The following is a 16,654-nucleotide window of genomic DNA, read 5'->3' on the forward strand; positions in this document are numbered from 1 at the left end:
CCGCACGTCGCTGGCTAACGAGAGAACATGCCTACGGAGCTCCGGGGGAGAGGGGAAGGATCGGATTTGCTTCTCTGGAAGTAAAACACACATTGTCATATCATGTGAGCGAAGATCAAGCGTAAATACTGTGAAAAAGATATCTATGGGGAAACAGCACGGGGTATAAATACTGTCCTCCAAGGCCGTGCTTATAGTGCCGGCGACATCGCCCGAAAACAAATGCATTGCCGCCGCCGCGTGCGCTTATAGTGTGTGCGAGACGGCGACAATGCGACGCAGCGAAAAGTGGTAGCTGGCAAAATTAGATTTTTCAAGGGCTGTCGCCTCACGTGACGGCCTTTGAACCAAATCAAATGGCCGGAAACCCGCGCCGCCGCCCGGCAAAATATAACTTCCGACGGCACTATACGTGCGGGCTAAAGGGTGCAGCTCCCGTTTATAAAGCAGAGTTGAAAAAATTGGTGGAACAGCAGGAACCCAGAGAAAGCGCCGATCTCCTCACCAGAGGTAGCAAAAAATGAAAAAGGCTTATCGAATTACATTGTTAAAAACAAAAAACAAACCAACATAAAAAACAAAATCTCCTACATGTTTCAGGCTCTCCAGCCCTTTCTCAAAGCGTATGAGAGGGGTCCGATGGAGGGATGTATATATCGCCCCAACTCTGAACTCTCCAACACCAGAAATGCACGACAGGTGATCAAGACATATAACAATTAACTCAAAAAGTGTGTCCATGTCTCTATATTAATAATGCACTGGGAAAATAATGAATCATAAATCAATAAAGTTTATAAAGCAACCTGCACTATTTTTCGTGTCCTCTCTTCCATGTCTGGGATCTCTCCGGATCTCTCCTCCTGGGATCTCTCCTCCTGGGATCTGCTATCTGAGTTGGTTACTCTAATAACTACAAGGCTCTAACTGTTCATATAACATGTGAGTAGGATTTCATCAGCAATGCATTGCGCAGCACGGGAGGGCGATGCCACGCGTGACTTTTAGCAAGATCATCTGTACCCTCCACAATGAGTCTTTCTACCAACGCGGGGGGGGGGGGGGATATCTTGTGCTATATAGAGGCTATTCTGGAATTACCCAGAATACTCCAGGGCCGCCACGGTTTAGAGGATGATGGCATTACATTTCCATTTGGTCTGACCCGTGTGTTGGCATGTTCCGAGAATGGCCATAAATCGTTAACATGGAGGTCATTTATCAATGGATGGCAGCTATTGGTACGTATACACGCCATCTTCAGCACAGGCGGCTCCGTCAGTGTGAGCTAGCTGTGCTGAAGATGGGATATCCTGAAAACCTGACTTGGGGGGGGGCGCGGTAGTCTTGACTGGAGTTGAGAACCCCTGACTTAGGTAATGGGGGGACCCTGCCTCGAGGTGGGAAAGCACACAAAACTCTTTCCCCTCTGTTATAACCGACATTTTACAATACGCTCGCAAGAAGATAAAGCTGGAAGCCGCTGGGCACATATACATGTCACAACTGCAGCGGGCTACCCCAGCACTAAGGCATGACGTTGGGTCCGAAACGCAGACGCTCAGGAAATGCCTTCACGCAGAATGCAGGCAGGACAGTCCCGGGCTCTGCAAAACCTCCATGCCACTAAATTAAGAGTTGTCCATTTGTCCAACGTGGGTCAAGAGGCGGAAAGGACCTCTCTCACGGAATGGGCACTGGAGTGGAACATGACCTTTCTGTAGCCAAGCTGTGAATGCAATAAACCCTTTGGTGCCTCGCAGGCCCAACTCCAGACAGACATTTGTGACACTGCTGAAACCGTACAATGTTCAAGAGCTTCGGTGTCGCATCTTCGGGGAACCAAAGAGCCAGGGTCAAGAGTCTCTCTACACCACCCGAGAAAAAGACCGCTTCAACACGAGACATGGGCCCAATGTGACAACTTCTACACCAGCACTACCTAGTGGCAAGGAAGAGACTTACACCCTGCACGATACCACAAACAGGAAGGATATTTCCCATGTTGAGAACGCGTGAATAATCCGTGTCTGCAGTTAGGAAGCGGTACTTAGAGTATAAAGCCAGCAATCACTGTGATAATGGTGGTACTCCTTGTCTTATACTAGCACTATTTCTATTTATCACAACAAAATAACACGGATAGTTAACAGCTCCACTCCCTTTCTGTTGTAGCGTCAATACTGTACAAACCGAAGATGGCATGCAGCGCTTTGTCCCAATATTTCATACATTAGAGCAGCGGTGCGCAAACTGGGGCGCGGGAGAATTTCTAGCGGGGCGTGAGCGGTTACAGAGGCCCTGCGGTCTTCCCCATGGTATTTAAATTAAATACCGGGGGGAGGCGTGAGGCCTCTGTAACTCACTTACCTGCTCTCTGCGGGGTCTGCGGCCATGTGTCACCATGGCAACGCGGCGTCAAATAACACGCTGGGGTCACGTGACATGACCCGCGACATCATTTGACGCCGAGTCATTGGGAGGGGCAAACACTGTGGCTCCCGGGCAAGGGGGCGCAGCTCAAGACGTTGGGCCCCCCTGCTTTAGAGGGCCGCATGCTACCAGTTCTGAACTCCTTTCCAAAGAATGGAATGAATGAATACACCCGACGTGGGACAGAATTAGGCATTTTTACACCAGACGTGGGACAGAATTAGGCATTTTTACACCAGACGTGGGACAGAATTAGGCATTTTTACACCAGACGTGGGACAGAATTATGCATTTTTACACCAGACGTGGGACAGAATTAGGCATTTTTACACCAGACGTGGGACAGAATTATGCATTTTTACACAGCTTCAAGGTTTATTATTGTTAACAATAAAAAAAAAAAAACAACAACTTTTAAAGGCTATTTCAATATTTTAAATTAATCGTATTAACAGATGTGAGGTCGTCAGTTTAACAACAAAAAAACATTTACAGATGATATGCATTAGATCCGGGGCGGGCCAGTTTCAGTTCTCAAGGGCCACCAACAGCTCAGCTATTGGGGATATCCCTGCTTCAGCACAGGTGGCTCAGAGACGGTCAAAGACTGATTGAGAGGCATGTGCTGTGCAATGAGTCCCTGCTTCAACACAGGCGGCTCAATCAGTCTTTGACCGAACCACCTGTGCTGAAGCAGGGCTATCCTTAAAACCTGACCTGTTTGAAAGCCCTTGAAGACTGGAGTTGGCTGCCCCTGCATTAGATGGACAATGAAATAAAATCAAGAGAACACAAAGACAGCAACTAAAACCACAATAGCACTCTAGGAAAGAATATATCAAAACACGCGAGATAAAAAAGAAAGAGAGAGACACACATGGCTGTATTGGCATTAAACAAACTCGGATTCGGATATTGGATTGGTGAATGTGCTTTGAAAGTCCTATACAAAACCGCCAGCGTCTGTACACACCCGACTGTCCTGGGCAGTGAAGGGTCCGTTTAAAAAGTGTCTGGCCGCCAAGGGGAGGAGCCTCATGCCTTATTATACAGGGGGGAGATTGGGAAGGGGGGGGGGGTCGGACAGCACCCGGAGAACGGAGCACAGCCCGTCGTCACCTGGGGGAATAAGCCCTTATTATTACAGCGAGAATGGCGCACAGCCTGCATAGTGACGCTAGGGATAGAAGCCATGATTTATCCTCTATATATACGCTGGCCTAGCAGGGCGCAAGGGATATGTCACTACGATTATCTACAAAAAAAAACAAAAACACAGGAGACGCCTTAAAAGACGTGAAAAGCCAATTATTTGATGTTGTCTGTTTGTTCTTCGCCGTGTCGCTGCAGAAAAGAGCGTTCACTAAAAACAATGAGATGATGCGCTGAACCAAATCAGAAATGATCTATTCGGCAATGCTCTTATTAAAGGATCAGTCCCTCCTAGACCCCGAGATGAAATCATTGAAGTGGCAGATTTTAAGGGGATCTTTTTTTCTTTTACACAGATTGACATTTAAAACTTCAATATTTTTTTAAATTAATTTCCAAAACATTTCTCCTAAACGGGTGATGGTGCCTCTTAGAGGAATGCCGAGGTGTCCCTTTCGGAAGTCGAGGTGTCTGCCAAACCCAGGCCCCTCTGCAAGCAACATTTGGTCTAGATCTGACCCGCATACGCCCCCATTCCCCTCCCTGGGTTACTCGGCCTCACATCACAGCCACCACCTTCTGATTGGTAAATTGTATCCACGACAACAGCACGAGCCAATCTCTTCCATCAAATCTCCAAAGGCTTTTGGCGCGTTCCATTCAGCCACAAGGCATGGGGGAGGTTCAGCTTATATTTATATACCTTTTAGTCTAAGCTCAGAAGCGGATTTGTAGGGAGTTGAGGGTCTGTGGCCTCCACCTCATTTCTAAGGGTTCCCGAATCTCAAAGCACCTCCCTTCCAACGGTCCTGTGCATCGGACACCCTTCTAATCACACAAAGCGGCTTTTACCAACCGCATGACAGCACTGCACACTATTCCTAACACAGGACACCCATTACCCCGACCTTCCTCGTCCTTCACTCGCGTGGGACATTCACCCTTTTAGTTAGCTGGCTAACTTGGAGAATGAGAAGGGCAGTGGCAGGGTTAACCCCTTAGCAACCCAAAACAGAGCCGTGATAAACCTTGGGACGCGGGGTAGGCCTCATGCAAAGAGATCTTTGGGTAGTTCAGGGGTGGGAGGGGGGGTTCTCAGTTCTGCAACACTGCATTAAAGCTAAAAATCTGCCGTTAATATGGGCTTATCTATGCAAAAACCACAACGGAAGAGCTTCTTCTGGGGGGGGGGGGGGGGGGGGAGAAGGAATACAAATCTAATTTGACCACCCCAAACCCCTAGTCTTGATCCCCTCCAGCACTGCAGATGTTACACAACGCGGTGTGCCCAAGGGGTGTGAATATCATGTCACATCAACACAAGGAGGGAGATGGTGTATAGACAGTGTCAGCAACACATCTCTTCCGCAACAAGAACGTTAAATAGTTCCCGATAGGCCGATAATTTCCTCCACTGTCGGATTGTGCCACGGTGAGCCGGTGTCTGCCGCTGCTCCCCAATGGGGGTTTAAAAATCGAGCTCTCCCTCCCCCATACCCAACCCGCACCGCTCTCAGGAAGCGTCGGCGCTGTCTGTCTCGATGGCGGCCATACCCCCGGCCTCCCGGATGAAAGGGAGGCGCCATGACGGAGGCCACCGCAGGAACACCGGGGGTCTTAAGGTGTAGAGGGTGGAAAAATGCTGGCCCCAGAAGGAAGGAGAGAGGCGCAGGAGTCCGTCCTGGCTGGACTTCAGATCTTGGGGGTGAGAGAGAGAGGGGGGCCTGTGCTCGGACAGAGGGAGAGGGTCTCTGTAACAACCAAAAAAAGAAAGAAAGGAAGGAACGGAAGGAAAGGGGTTAAAAAAAAAAAAAAAAAAAAAGTGAGGAAGAGGGACAGGGGAAAAAAATTCATATTATACAGGTTCACAAAAATGGGGAAGGGGGAGAGGGATTGTAACATTTATAAATCCAGGTGCAGAAGCCCGAATGAACGTGGATGGAGACACAGGATGGTCTGCAGAGGTGAGAAATGGAGCAAGAAAAACAGATGAGCAAAGCGATGAGAAGACGCGGTCAGATAATGGAAAGGTGAACCCTCCCCTCGGGGCTGGGGAGGCCCGTTACAGAGCAATGGGGTCCTGCGATTATGGGGTTAAGGGAGCACTCGCCTCATCCCCCACCCTTCGCTACCCGAGAAGCAAGGCAACTAAGGAGTTAACCACAACCCCCTTCTGACACACGGAAATAGAGAAAATATATTTCTTTAAATACAGCAGTTCCGCGTTTGGAGACGGGGAAATAAATGTCGTTGTTGCGCGGGCGGCTTGTTACCGCGCCCCAGGCCTGCGTTACAGCAACTACTATAACAAGCACTTCCTTCTCAGAACTCACGGGACGGCACCCACACGGTTACCACCCCTAGCAATTCAAATCGAAATAAAGGCCCACTAAAAGGAGCATTCCAAGCGGCCATTTTATCCTCCCCGTGCTTATTTTTTTTTACATAGGATCGAACCAGGGGGTCTCCGGAGCTGAACCCCGTTAATTTTTAGCTCTGAGGAACCCCTGCTTCTGGAGATCCTTCCCTCCCGTAGGGGGCGCCGGAAGCCGGATGCACATAGTGGCGTGCCGAAGCACCTGCGCCTCGCGGGCCAATAGGAAGCCGTGACATCATCAGCAGTTATACCGGCGCCCCCCCCGGAGGTCTCTATCTCGGGAAGCAGGGGCTCCCTGGAGCTGAAATTAATGGGGTTCAGCCCCAAAGATCCCCTGCTTCACACCCATGTTAAAAAATAATAAAAATCTCATCAATTGTTCCTTCAGTAGGGGTGTTCAATCTTTGACTCCATTTGCGGCGCAGGAATGTAAATGAAAGGGCTGAGGTCCCCCGCCCCGAGTTATGGAAAGACAAACACAAACAAAGCCGGAGAGGATGGTAGGGCCATGCGTGATCTCAACAGCAGATGCGAGGGAGGAGGGCGCCAGAAACATGCTTTGTTACACCCAAGTGCTAACCCAACTAGAACGGAACAGCCACAGGTCACGACCTTGGGAGACGTTACACGCTGGGCATAACCCAGCAAAAGTTACACAGGAGGGGGCCATGTCGGGGATGGGGGAGGAGTCTTCAGCGTGGGGGGACAGGAGAGGGCTGTCTGGGGAGGTGGTGGAGATTTGGACTCCGGGGCCAGCTACCTGGAAATCATGGAACTGGAGTGAGACTGGCCGGAGGAAGTGGTGGCAGCGCTGAGCTGTGAGAAGCCGCTGTGACTCGACTCCAGGCTGGTCATGGAGCCCCTGAGGGGAGAGAACGGGAAGGGCGAGGAGAGAGGGGAGAATGGGTTAGGGCGAGGAGAGAGGAGAATGGGGAGTGCAAGGAGAGGAGAGAGAGGAGAATGGGTTAGGGCAAGGAGAGGAGAGAGAGGAGAATGGGTTAGGGCAAGGAGAGGAGAGAGAGGAGAATGGGGAGTGCAAGGAGAGGAGAGAGAGGAGAATGGGGAGTGCAAGGAGAGGAGAGAGAGGAGAATGGGTTAGGGCAAGGAGAGGAGAGAGAGGAGAATGGGTTAGGGCAAGGAGAGGAGAGAGAGGAGAATGGGTTAGGGCAAGGAGAGGAGAGAGAGGAGAATGGGTTAGGGCAAGGAGAGGAGAGAGGGGAGAATGGGTTAGGGCAAGGAGAGGAGAGAGAGGAGAATGGGTTAGGGCGAGGAGAGAGGGGAGAATGGGTTAGGGCAAGGAGAGGAGAGAGGGGAGAATGGGTTAGGGCGAGGAGAGAGGGGAGAATGGGTTAGGGCAAGGAGAGGAGAGAGAGGAGAATGGGTTAGGGCAAGGAGAGGAGAGAGGGGAGAATGGGTTAGGGCGAGGAGAGAGGGGAGAATGGGTTAGGGCAAGGAGAGGAGAGGGGGAGAATGGATTAGGCAAGGAGAGGAGAGAGGGGAGAATGGGTTAGGGCGAGGAGAGAGGGGAGAATGGGTTAGGGCAAGGAGAGGAGAGAGGGGAGAATGGATTAGGGCAAGGAGAGGAGAGAGAGGAGAATGGGTTAGGGCAAGGAGAGGAGAGAGAGGAGAATGGGAGTGCAAGGAGAGGAGAGAGAGGAGAATGGGGAGAGAGACGGGGAGAAGGAATAGGTGAGAAACATTATCAGTAACATCACACGTTGCAGAACGGTCAGTTTGACATTTTATTATCTTCTTAAAACCATATAAAAATAATTGAAATGCACAGGGAGACACCACTGTCCTTCTCATAAAGTACAAACGCAACATTATGAAAGTCAGACGTGTGTCTCGTCTGTGGGAATGGTTTGTCCCACTCATTAATCCTGCTTTCCACGGCAATATCTAACACAGGGAAGCGCCCGCGGCTCGCACTCTCTATGCATTCTCACAGCAGAGACCCAGATTACTGAACCGCCCTGACCACGACCCGGCACTGAGCCAGCAGATATGATCTGGCAATTCCCCCGCATGTCATGTTCTGCCGGCAAAGCGATAAAATAGCGGGATAGAGAAAGGGGTCCCCCGTCCCACTTACCCTAAAGGAGAGAATTTCAATTAAACAGGGCTACATTGACTCCAGCGTGGGGAACAAGGATTCACCACATACAGCACCGAAAAAAGGTATTGCGTGATTGCCGGACAACGCCCCGATCCAGATCTGCGCCACGATGGCTCTCGGTAAGAACATCAAACAGGAGTCAACTACACCAAAAAAATCCTACCGGATGCCAGGAGGATTTCTTTAAGTCCTTAAAATAACTTTGCCCTAATTGATACTATTTTGGGGTGTTTGACACCTTTTTGATGATTCTTCTGTCTTAACAGATACATTTTTTTGTCTTGGCACCCTCTTTTGCGGTCCTGCACGTTCCTTCTTCCCCCCCCCCCCCGGCAGTGAAGAGGTTAAGAGCGCGGGGTTACCTGAAGTCCTCGGAGCCGATGACCTCTGTGTAGTACATGACCTTGCACTTGTGGGAGGAGACCTGCAGGGAGGCGAGGACGTCGTCGACGCGCGGGAGGCTGATGGTGGCGCAGGCGGGCATGCTGTGAAACTTCCACTGCAGGATGTAGAATCCGGGCCAGCGAGTCACGTGGGAGCCCTGCGTGAGAGAGAGGGGGGACACGTGGGAGCCATGCGTGAGAGATAGGGGGGACACGGGGAACCCTGCGTGAGAGAGAGGGGGGGGACACGGGGAGCCATGCGTGAGAGAGGGGGGACACGGGGAGCCCTGCGTGAGAGAGAGGGGGGACACGGGGAGCCATGCATGAGAGAGAGGGGGAGGACACGGGGAGCCCTGCGTGAGAGAGGGGGGGACACGGGGAGCCATGCGTGAGAGAGAGGGGGGACACGTGGGAGCCCTGCGTGAGAGAGAGGGGGGACACGGGGAGCCATGCGTGAGAGAGAGGGGGGACATGTGGGAGCCCTGCGTGAGAGAGAGGGGGGACACGTGGAGCCCTGCGTGAGAGAGGGGGGACACGGGGAGCCACGCGTGAGAGAGAGGGGGGACACGTGGGAGCCCTGCGTGAGAGAAAGGGGGGACACGGGGAGCCATGCGTGAGAGGGGGAGGCACGGCCGAGTCACCAGTGAAACAGCCTGCCGTCCGTGCCCTGGAGCTACAATGTGAAGGGTGCCAACAGTTGGGGGGGGAGGGGGTCTTGCTTGGTTTTTAGGGGCAGTTTGTGATCAACGGACGGTGATCGCTAGTGCCGGAAGGTCCATGGCCAGAGAGGTGGCACAACACTGGCACTGAAGGATTTATCGACACACAGGGCACAGGAGATAAGCATTTGAAACATGACATGTCCGGGAGGTTAAAATGGCGCCCTCCCATGAGCCCAGTGCAGTCTAAAGGTTGCCATGGTAACCTCGGAAGATAGATTGAGAACAGACAAGCCAAGAGGGGGGGCAACATTACAGGATGTTAGGGAAGGGGGCTGCTGCTTTAACATTGCACGGCAACGGAAGGACCCGCCCCTGGGGGCAGAAAGGGGGCGTTACCTGCACACTCTCGCCCTCCTTGCAGTTCAACGGGGACTCCACCATGCTGTAATCCCGGCCCAGCTGCCACGCTTTGTCTATCAGCTGCATGTTGTTGCCCATTGGGGAGGTGATGCCGTGAGCCCCCAGGGCCTCTCTCTTGGGCACTTGGGGGGCTCTCTTGGAGTGGTAGATGTTGAAGATGAGGTCTCCTTTGCACACGTCAAAGTCCCACGTGATCACCGAGGAGGCGTCTACGATTTGGATCAATATCTGAAAGGGAGGGAGAGAAGACCCAGATAAACGGATACCATCGTCGCCCATCGGAGACCAGTACGGGGCAATTATAGGGGTACAGCAGCACGATGCCCTACACCAAGGGTGGACAACTCCAGTCCTCAAGGGCCACCAACAGGTCAGGTTTGAAGGATATCCCTGCTTCAGCACAGGTGGCTCAGTGCTCTATACAGTGACTGAAGGACTCAGTAAAAAATATTTGTACCTGGATTGAAAACTGGTTGAAGGATAAACAGGGGGTTGTCATAAATTGAACATTTAAAAGGTTGACCTAAAGTTGTGAGTGGAGTACCTCAGGGATCGGTACTGGGACCCCTGCTTTTTAACTTGTTTATTATTGACCTTGAGGTTGGCACCGAGAGCAAAGTCTCCATCTTTGCTGATGACACTAAATTGTGTAAGGTAATAGAATCAGAGCAGGATGTAATTTCTCTTCAGAAGACTTGGAGAGACTGGAAATGTGGGCAGGTAAATGGCAGATGAGGTTTAATATAGATAAATGTAAGGTTATGCATTTGGGAAGCAAGAATAAACAATAGCAATAGTGCCCAAAGTCAGGCAGTAGCTGCAAAGGCAAACAGGATCTTATCTTGCAATAAACGGGCAATGGATGGAAGGGAAGTAAACATAATTATGTCCCTTTACAAAGCATTAGTAAGACCACACCTTGAATATGGAGTACAATTTTGGGCACCAATCCTAAGAAAAGACATTATGGAACTAGAGAGAGTGCAGAGAAGAGCCACCAAATTGATAAAGGGGATGGACAAAGTAATTTATGAGGAGAGGCTAGCTAAATTAGATTTGTTTATATTAGAAAAGAAGCGTCTAAGAGGGGATATGATAACTATATACAAATATATTCAGGGACAGTACAAGGAGCTGTCAAAATAACTTCACCCCACGGGCAGTACAAAGGACTCGGGGGCATCCCTTAAGGTGGAGGAAAGGAGATTTCACCAGCAACAAAGGAATGGGTTCTTTACAGTAAGGGCAGTTACAGTGTGGGATTCATTACCCATGGAGACTGTGATGGCAGATACAATAGATTTGTTCAAAAAAAGGTTGGACATCTTTTTAGACAGGAAAGTTATACAGGGATACACCAAATAAGTATACATGGGAAGGATGGTGACGCAGGGAGAAATGTGATCGCCAGTTCTTGGAGTCAGGAAGGAATTTATTTCCCCGTATGAGATGTCATTGGATGACGTGTCTCTGGGGTTTGTGTTTGCTTCTCTCTGGGTCAGTATACCGCATGTACATATATAGGAAAAAGTTCCTGCCGTCTACATTACGCACAGGTTGAACTTGGACGCATGTCTTTCTTCCGCCTCGTGTAACAAGTTTCCAGTTTTGTGGGGCCCGGACAGAAGACCGCGAGGGCGTTATTGCATTGACAATCCATTCTCCTCAGTGTAAGCCCCCGCCATGACAGCCCCCCCGATCATCCTGTCCGCAGGTTAACCAACGACTCCCCAGCGTCTCTGAAGTCGCAGCCCGCCTCTGCCTACCTCGTGGGGGGAGCCCTTGAACACGCTGGCCGACTGGGTAAATGGTCTCTGTCCACAGCCGGATCTCCTCGCTCTCCAGCTCCTCCGGGGTCCGGTACAGGGCCTTGGGAACCAGGCCGCCCTCCGGCACCTCGCACTGCAACCACAGCGATAAGACGTGAGCGGTGAGAACGTTGTCCACAAGGACCTCCTCCTATATGGTCTGTCTTAACATACATGTACTCCTGTCATACACGGTTATGTCCGCCCTCCCGCCTTGTACTGCGCTACAGACTATGCTGGCGCCAAACAAAGAACAAAGATAATAGGGTTTGGACTCTGGCACATCGCCGGCGCCGCTGTCCTCCTGCTCACCATGCACTCTCCGGATAGGAAGTCGGGGATGACCTCTTTGTCGATGTAATCCACCAGCCCCCCGGGGCCCTGGTAATCGTTGCCGGCGTAATGAGGAACTTCTTCCGGGTATTCTCGTCTATGAAGGGACTGACCTGCGGGGCAGAGAGAGGGGGTCATTCCAGGGGGCGCTTTATCTGCCGTAACATCACAGATCATGAAACTTCCTCTGTACCACGGCTCTTCCCCTGGCGCCCCACGCGGGGCCGTGGATGTGACCATCAGATTCTCCGATCCTTTTATTCCAGCTGCCCGGGCGGCCACCACACACACACTCACACTCTCACACTCACACACACACACACACTCTCACACACACACACTCTCACACACACACTCTCACACACACACACTCTCACACACACACACTCTCACACACACACACTCTCACACACACACACTCTCACACACACACACTCTCACACACACACACTCTCACACACACACACTCTCACACACACACTCTCACACACACACACTCTCACACACACACTCTCACACACACACACTCTCACACACACACACTCTCACACACACTCTCACACACACTCTCACACACACTCTCACACACACTCTCACACACACACACACTCTCACACACACACACACACACACACACACACTCACACACACACACACACACACACACACACACTCACACACACACACACTTGGAAGTTACGCTCATGTAAAGATCTCGGCACAGAGGCTGGAAATGCTGGAAAGATCTGATTTCTAGTATTTATGTGATATATGATCTATATATGATTTCCTTTCCTATTGTCTGATTTGCTGCGCTTATTGTATTATTATTATTATAATTCCCTGTACTGCATTCTTTGTGAAGCGCCGAGTACACTTTTGGCGCTATAGAAAGACACACGCGTGTGTGGGTGTATTTATATCCACGCTTGTGTTGCGCTCTTTGGAAGCTTGCAGACCCCTGGACTCGATCCCACCGGGTACGCAGGAGGCGGCAGCACTGTATACCTGTATACTTACAAACAGTCTGACCCAAAACGTACCAATGTCCACAGCACAGGGAAAGACCCGCGGAGCGCGCAGGATCAGCAGGCGCCCCAGCGTCTCGGGGTAATTGGCTTCCACCACTTCGATGATGCGCAGTAAGGCTTTGACCCCCGGCCTCCACAAGTGTCGCATGTTCAGGCCTTCCAGGTCCACCACACAGGTCCAACAGCTGGAGGGGAGGCGCAGACACGGGGGGGAGAGTTATACCCAGGGCACCCCCATTCCATTCGCGTGTAAAGCGGCATCTGGACCAACGCCGACCTCTAGCACAGCAGACATTTTTATATGGACACACGGACACACAGTCAGAAGCAGACATTTTATATGGACACACGGACACACAGTCAGAAGCAGACATTTTATATGGATACACGGACACACAGTCAGAAGCAGACATTTTTCGTGTTGCCCCAATAACTTTTGGGGGATCTCTTTGATAGGAAACTCTAGACTAGGGGTGGCCAACTCCAGCCCTCAAGGGCTGCCAACAGGCCAGGTATTGGGGATATTCCTGCTTCAGTTGCTGCTTCAGCACAGGTGGCTCAATTAGGGGCTCGATTGAGCCACCTGTGCTGAGGGATATCCTGGAAACCTGACCTGTTGGTAGCCCTTGAGGACTGGAGTTGGCCTCCCCTGCTATAGACTGCTCAAATGGAGCAGTCACTCTGATTTGCTTGTTGCATGCTAAAGGCCGTCCACCCAACAGCGGACGCCCATGTGCCAAGCTCTGTAGAGATGCGTCCATGAGGCAGCAGTAAGGCCAACTGAGGACAAGTTCCTCAGTGCACAAGCTAAAGGCAGTTAGTGACAGAGCACCGTGTGTGTCTGATCTCGGGGGAGACGGACTTTGCCGCCTCCACGCAGCGCCCAGAATCTCTCCCGCGGCCTCACCTTATGGGGACGGCCAAACACTTTGGTGTTTTCTTCGCAGCGTCTCAGCCCTTCCTCGTTGATGGACAGCACCTGTAACCGCAAAACAAGTCTGATTAGGAGGTCTCGGACGCAAGTGGGGGGGATTCTCATCCCCGATACTGTGCACGTCTCGTGTAGCCAGACCAGAACGCAAACGCTCACACTGCCGCCCTGCAGTTACTAAGGGACAGTAACGCGAGGCTTCGCACGCACGCTTTGCTTAAAGAGAATGTAAGAAGGGAGAATGGTCCCATCACAGAGCGATGACACGGACCCGAAAGCTTGGGGACATTGTGACCAAACAACTTACATGTCTGAGCAGCGACTCCTCGCCGAGTGCTCGGACCAGACCCTTGGTATCCATCTGTCCGAGCCTCAACATGTAGAGCGGGCGGCCGTCTGCAAGGGACAGAAAGGGTTTTACATAAGCGCCTGCTCCCCCCTTTCCCATCTGCCCGATAATGTCACAAGCGAGGACGCCCCCTCTCCTTTCTGCCCTCTAGTTCGCCTTCCGTGTGACTTCCTTAGATTGTCAGCTCTTCGGGTTCCCCCTGCCCAGGTGTCGCTGCACAGTGCGGTGTTACTCAGATCATGGCTAACCGAGGAAGGGCTTTGCTCCGAAACATTATACGCAGAAGCATGATGTTCTAGGTCAGAGGAGCGCAAGCCAAGGGGGGGCGATCACCCTTGGGGGTCGTTGGCAAATTTCTGGGGGTCGAAACAGGACCCCCGCAGCTTTAATCTTCTGACCTAAAGCCCCCTCCCCGCGTCTCCCCCCCTCCTGCGCTGCGTGAACGTTGTCACTTTAATTGCGTCGAGGATAATCCGGGTTGTGCGCCGTGTGATCCGTTCATGGTGCTGACCTTTGTCGTGGTGGTGCCAGCCTCCCGCATAGTAGTCCTGGAGCACCTGGGGAGGATCCCACGTGCTCAGCAGGTAATCCACTTGGTGCTGCTTGCGCCAGGTCAGGGACTGGCACAGGATCTCGCGGGCTTTGTCGATATTGAAGTCCCGAGCTCGCAGGAACCGCAGGATGTGCTCGTCTTTGGGAATCTGAACACCGAGACGGGAGGAAAACATACAAATAAATAAATACACACACAACACACAACACACAACACACAACACACAACCGCTGAGGGTTTTACATCTGAGCGCAGCGTTCTGCGCTTGCTGGAGACAGAACAGAGGGGGTAACGGGCCCTTACTTTGCCCTTGTGGGTCTCCTGCAGCCACTGTCGCAGCCGGATCAGGCAGCTCTCCTGCAGCGGCGTCAGGTCCCCCAGGTAGCGCTTGATGTAGTCGGCGTCCAGCTTGTCTGCAAAAGACACCGGGAGATTCTGAGGGGAGGGACCGGAAAGATGCCCCGAGCAGGGCAGTTTAGGGCAATAAAGCCGGGCAGTTGCGGCAGGCAGGGCGCAATAACCCTTCCACTGCCGGCGACGCATTCGCTCTGCAACAACACGTCCCTTTGCCGCCCAATTGTGAATAACAGAATCTAAAAGGAAAAGTAGACGGGCCTCTCCGGAAGTGGGGGGCTGCGGACCACGCGTGGGGGGGGCTGCGGACCACGCATGGGGAGCATCTCAGGCCGGTAAAAGGTTATGTGGGAAGTGGGGTTGACAGGCAAAAAAAAACCACACAATTCAAAACCCTGTTTGTATAATGCAGGAAGTAACGCTCATGGCACCCGTCTCCTGCTGCACACAAACGGTACAGAACACACACTATATGTTGTGTCATTTTGTATGATGGGCTGGCCTTTCTGTTTTTGTTGGTACAGAACACACGGTTCTAATTGCAACAGAAAATAGTCATTTCTAGCAAACCGTCCATTTCTGAAGCTAAATAATGAAAAGTCGCACGTCCGGAGGTTTCCGGCTCTGCATTCGAGGGATTTATTCGCAGAAAAGCCGTGAACTAAATCGCAGGCAGAGAGCAAGAAGCAGTGTGATCTGCAGGACGTACCGTCAAGGGGTCCCGCTCAGGGGCTCGGGGGGGGTGGACGTGGGGCACGGCCCGTCCCTGCAGGGTGGCGCTGGGGTATGGCCTGAGCCGGCGACACGGGCAGGCTGGAGGTAAATACGCGGTTTCTGGCGGCTGCACGGAGCGGGGAGTCCAGCGAGGCAGGAACGTGATGCCCTCCTGGTCCATGTGCTTCAAGTAATACTCGATGATCTCTTTACCCTGAGACAGGAAGAGAGGGGAATGAGCAGAGGTAGTGGGTGCACCGAGCAGTCTCCATGCAGAGGTGGTAAAAGCAGACACCAGAAAGGAGACCTTAGAAAAATGGTTTGGGGAAATAAAAGAAGCAAAGTACGGATCACATCAGGGGTCAAGTGTATAGAAAGGACAGAAATTGTCCTAATCTGACATCGATTTTTACCGGTGCGGTGCGTCCCGCGCACTGCGTCAGATCCTTGGGAAATTGGGCACGTTTTATCAGTTTAAAAAGTGTTTATTTTATCTCTGAGTAATTCTGGCACTGTTATTAGTTTAAACCACAACAAAAAGGGGGAGAATAGTCGCATTTGCCGGGAGTACACAAACCGTCGGTAAAAACCGCGAACGAGGTCGGTTACTACGGAGACACGACGGTGTAAAAATGGTCTCAAAGAAAGATGTTTGTTTGTCAAATGACTTAAATTGACTCCATTGCAGAGGCCTCCAGTTCGCGTTTGGCCCCAGGAGAGACGGTCGCCTCTCGAGCTGCGATTTTCGGCACAGCGCCATGTACACATGGAGCATTAACACCTCTTTCCGCGCGCACACACTGACCTTCGGACATTGCCGGTATACTGCTTCATGGCGATTTTCTCCACTGTGCTCTCAAAGCCAAAGAAGGATTTGATGTCAAGGCTGGCAGACTGCTCGAAGCACGTCCACTCCTCGTTATCTGGGTGCACCTAGTGTGGGGGGGGGGGGAGAGATAAAGAGGGAGGGGGGAAGAGGGACAAAAAGGAGGGGGGGGGGGGAAGAGGGATAAAAAAAAAATAAGAGAGGGGGTG

General features: G+C 51.8%; 1 protein-coding gene across 1 annotated transcript in view; it reads right to left on the reverse strand.

Annotated features, from left to right (window-relative positions):
* Positions 1–5,964: 5,964 nt before the first annotated feature.
* The window catches only part of SEC14L1 (SEC14 like lipid binding 1), a 30,950-nt gene continuing 20,260 nt past the window's right edge, over positions 5,965–16,654 (reverse strand). The window contains 15 exon segments of the mRNA XM_075579735.1: positions 5,965–6,824; positions 8,444–8,622; positions 9,523–9,774; positions 11,313–11,348; positions 11,350–11,448; positions 11,667–11,758; positions 11,761–11,800; positions 12,731–12,751; positions 12,753–12,903; positions 13,621–13,697; positions 13,957–14,045; positions 14,510–14,699; positions 14,855–15,073; positions 15,753–15,833; positions 16,421–16,552. Of these exon segments, the coding sequence (XP_075435850.1) occupies positions 6,719–6,824; positions 8,444–8,622; positions 9,523–9,774; positions 11,313–11,348; positions 11,350–11,448; positions 11,667–11,758; positions 11,761–11,800; positions 12,731–12,751; positions 12,753–12,903; positions 13,621–13,697; positions 13,957–14,045; positions 14,510–14,699; positions 14,855–15,073; positions 15,753–15,833; positions 16,421–16,552 (1,764 nt within the window). The 3' untranslated portion in view covers positions 5,965–6,718.

The sequence above is a fragment of the Ascaphus truei genome, chromosome 22 (assembly GCF_040206685.1).
Source record: "Ascaphus truei isolate aAscTru1 chromosome 22, aAscTru1.hap1, whole genome shotgun sequence".
Classification (NCBI taxonomy): Eukaryota; Metazoa; Chordata; class Amphibia; order Anura; family Ascaphidae; genus Ascaphus; species Ascaphus truei.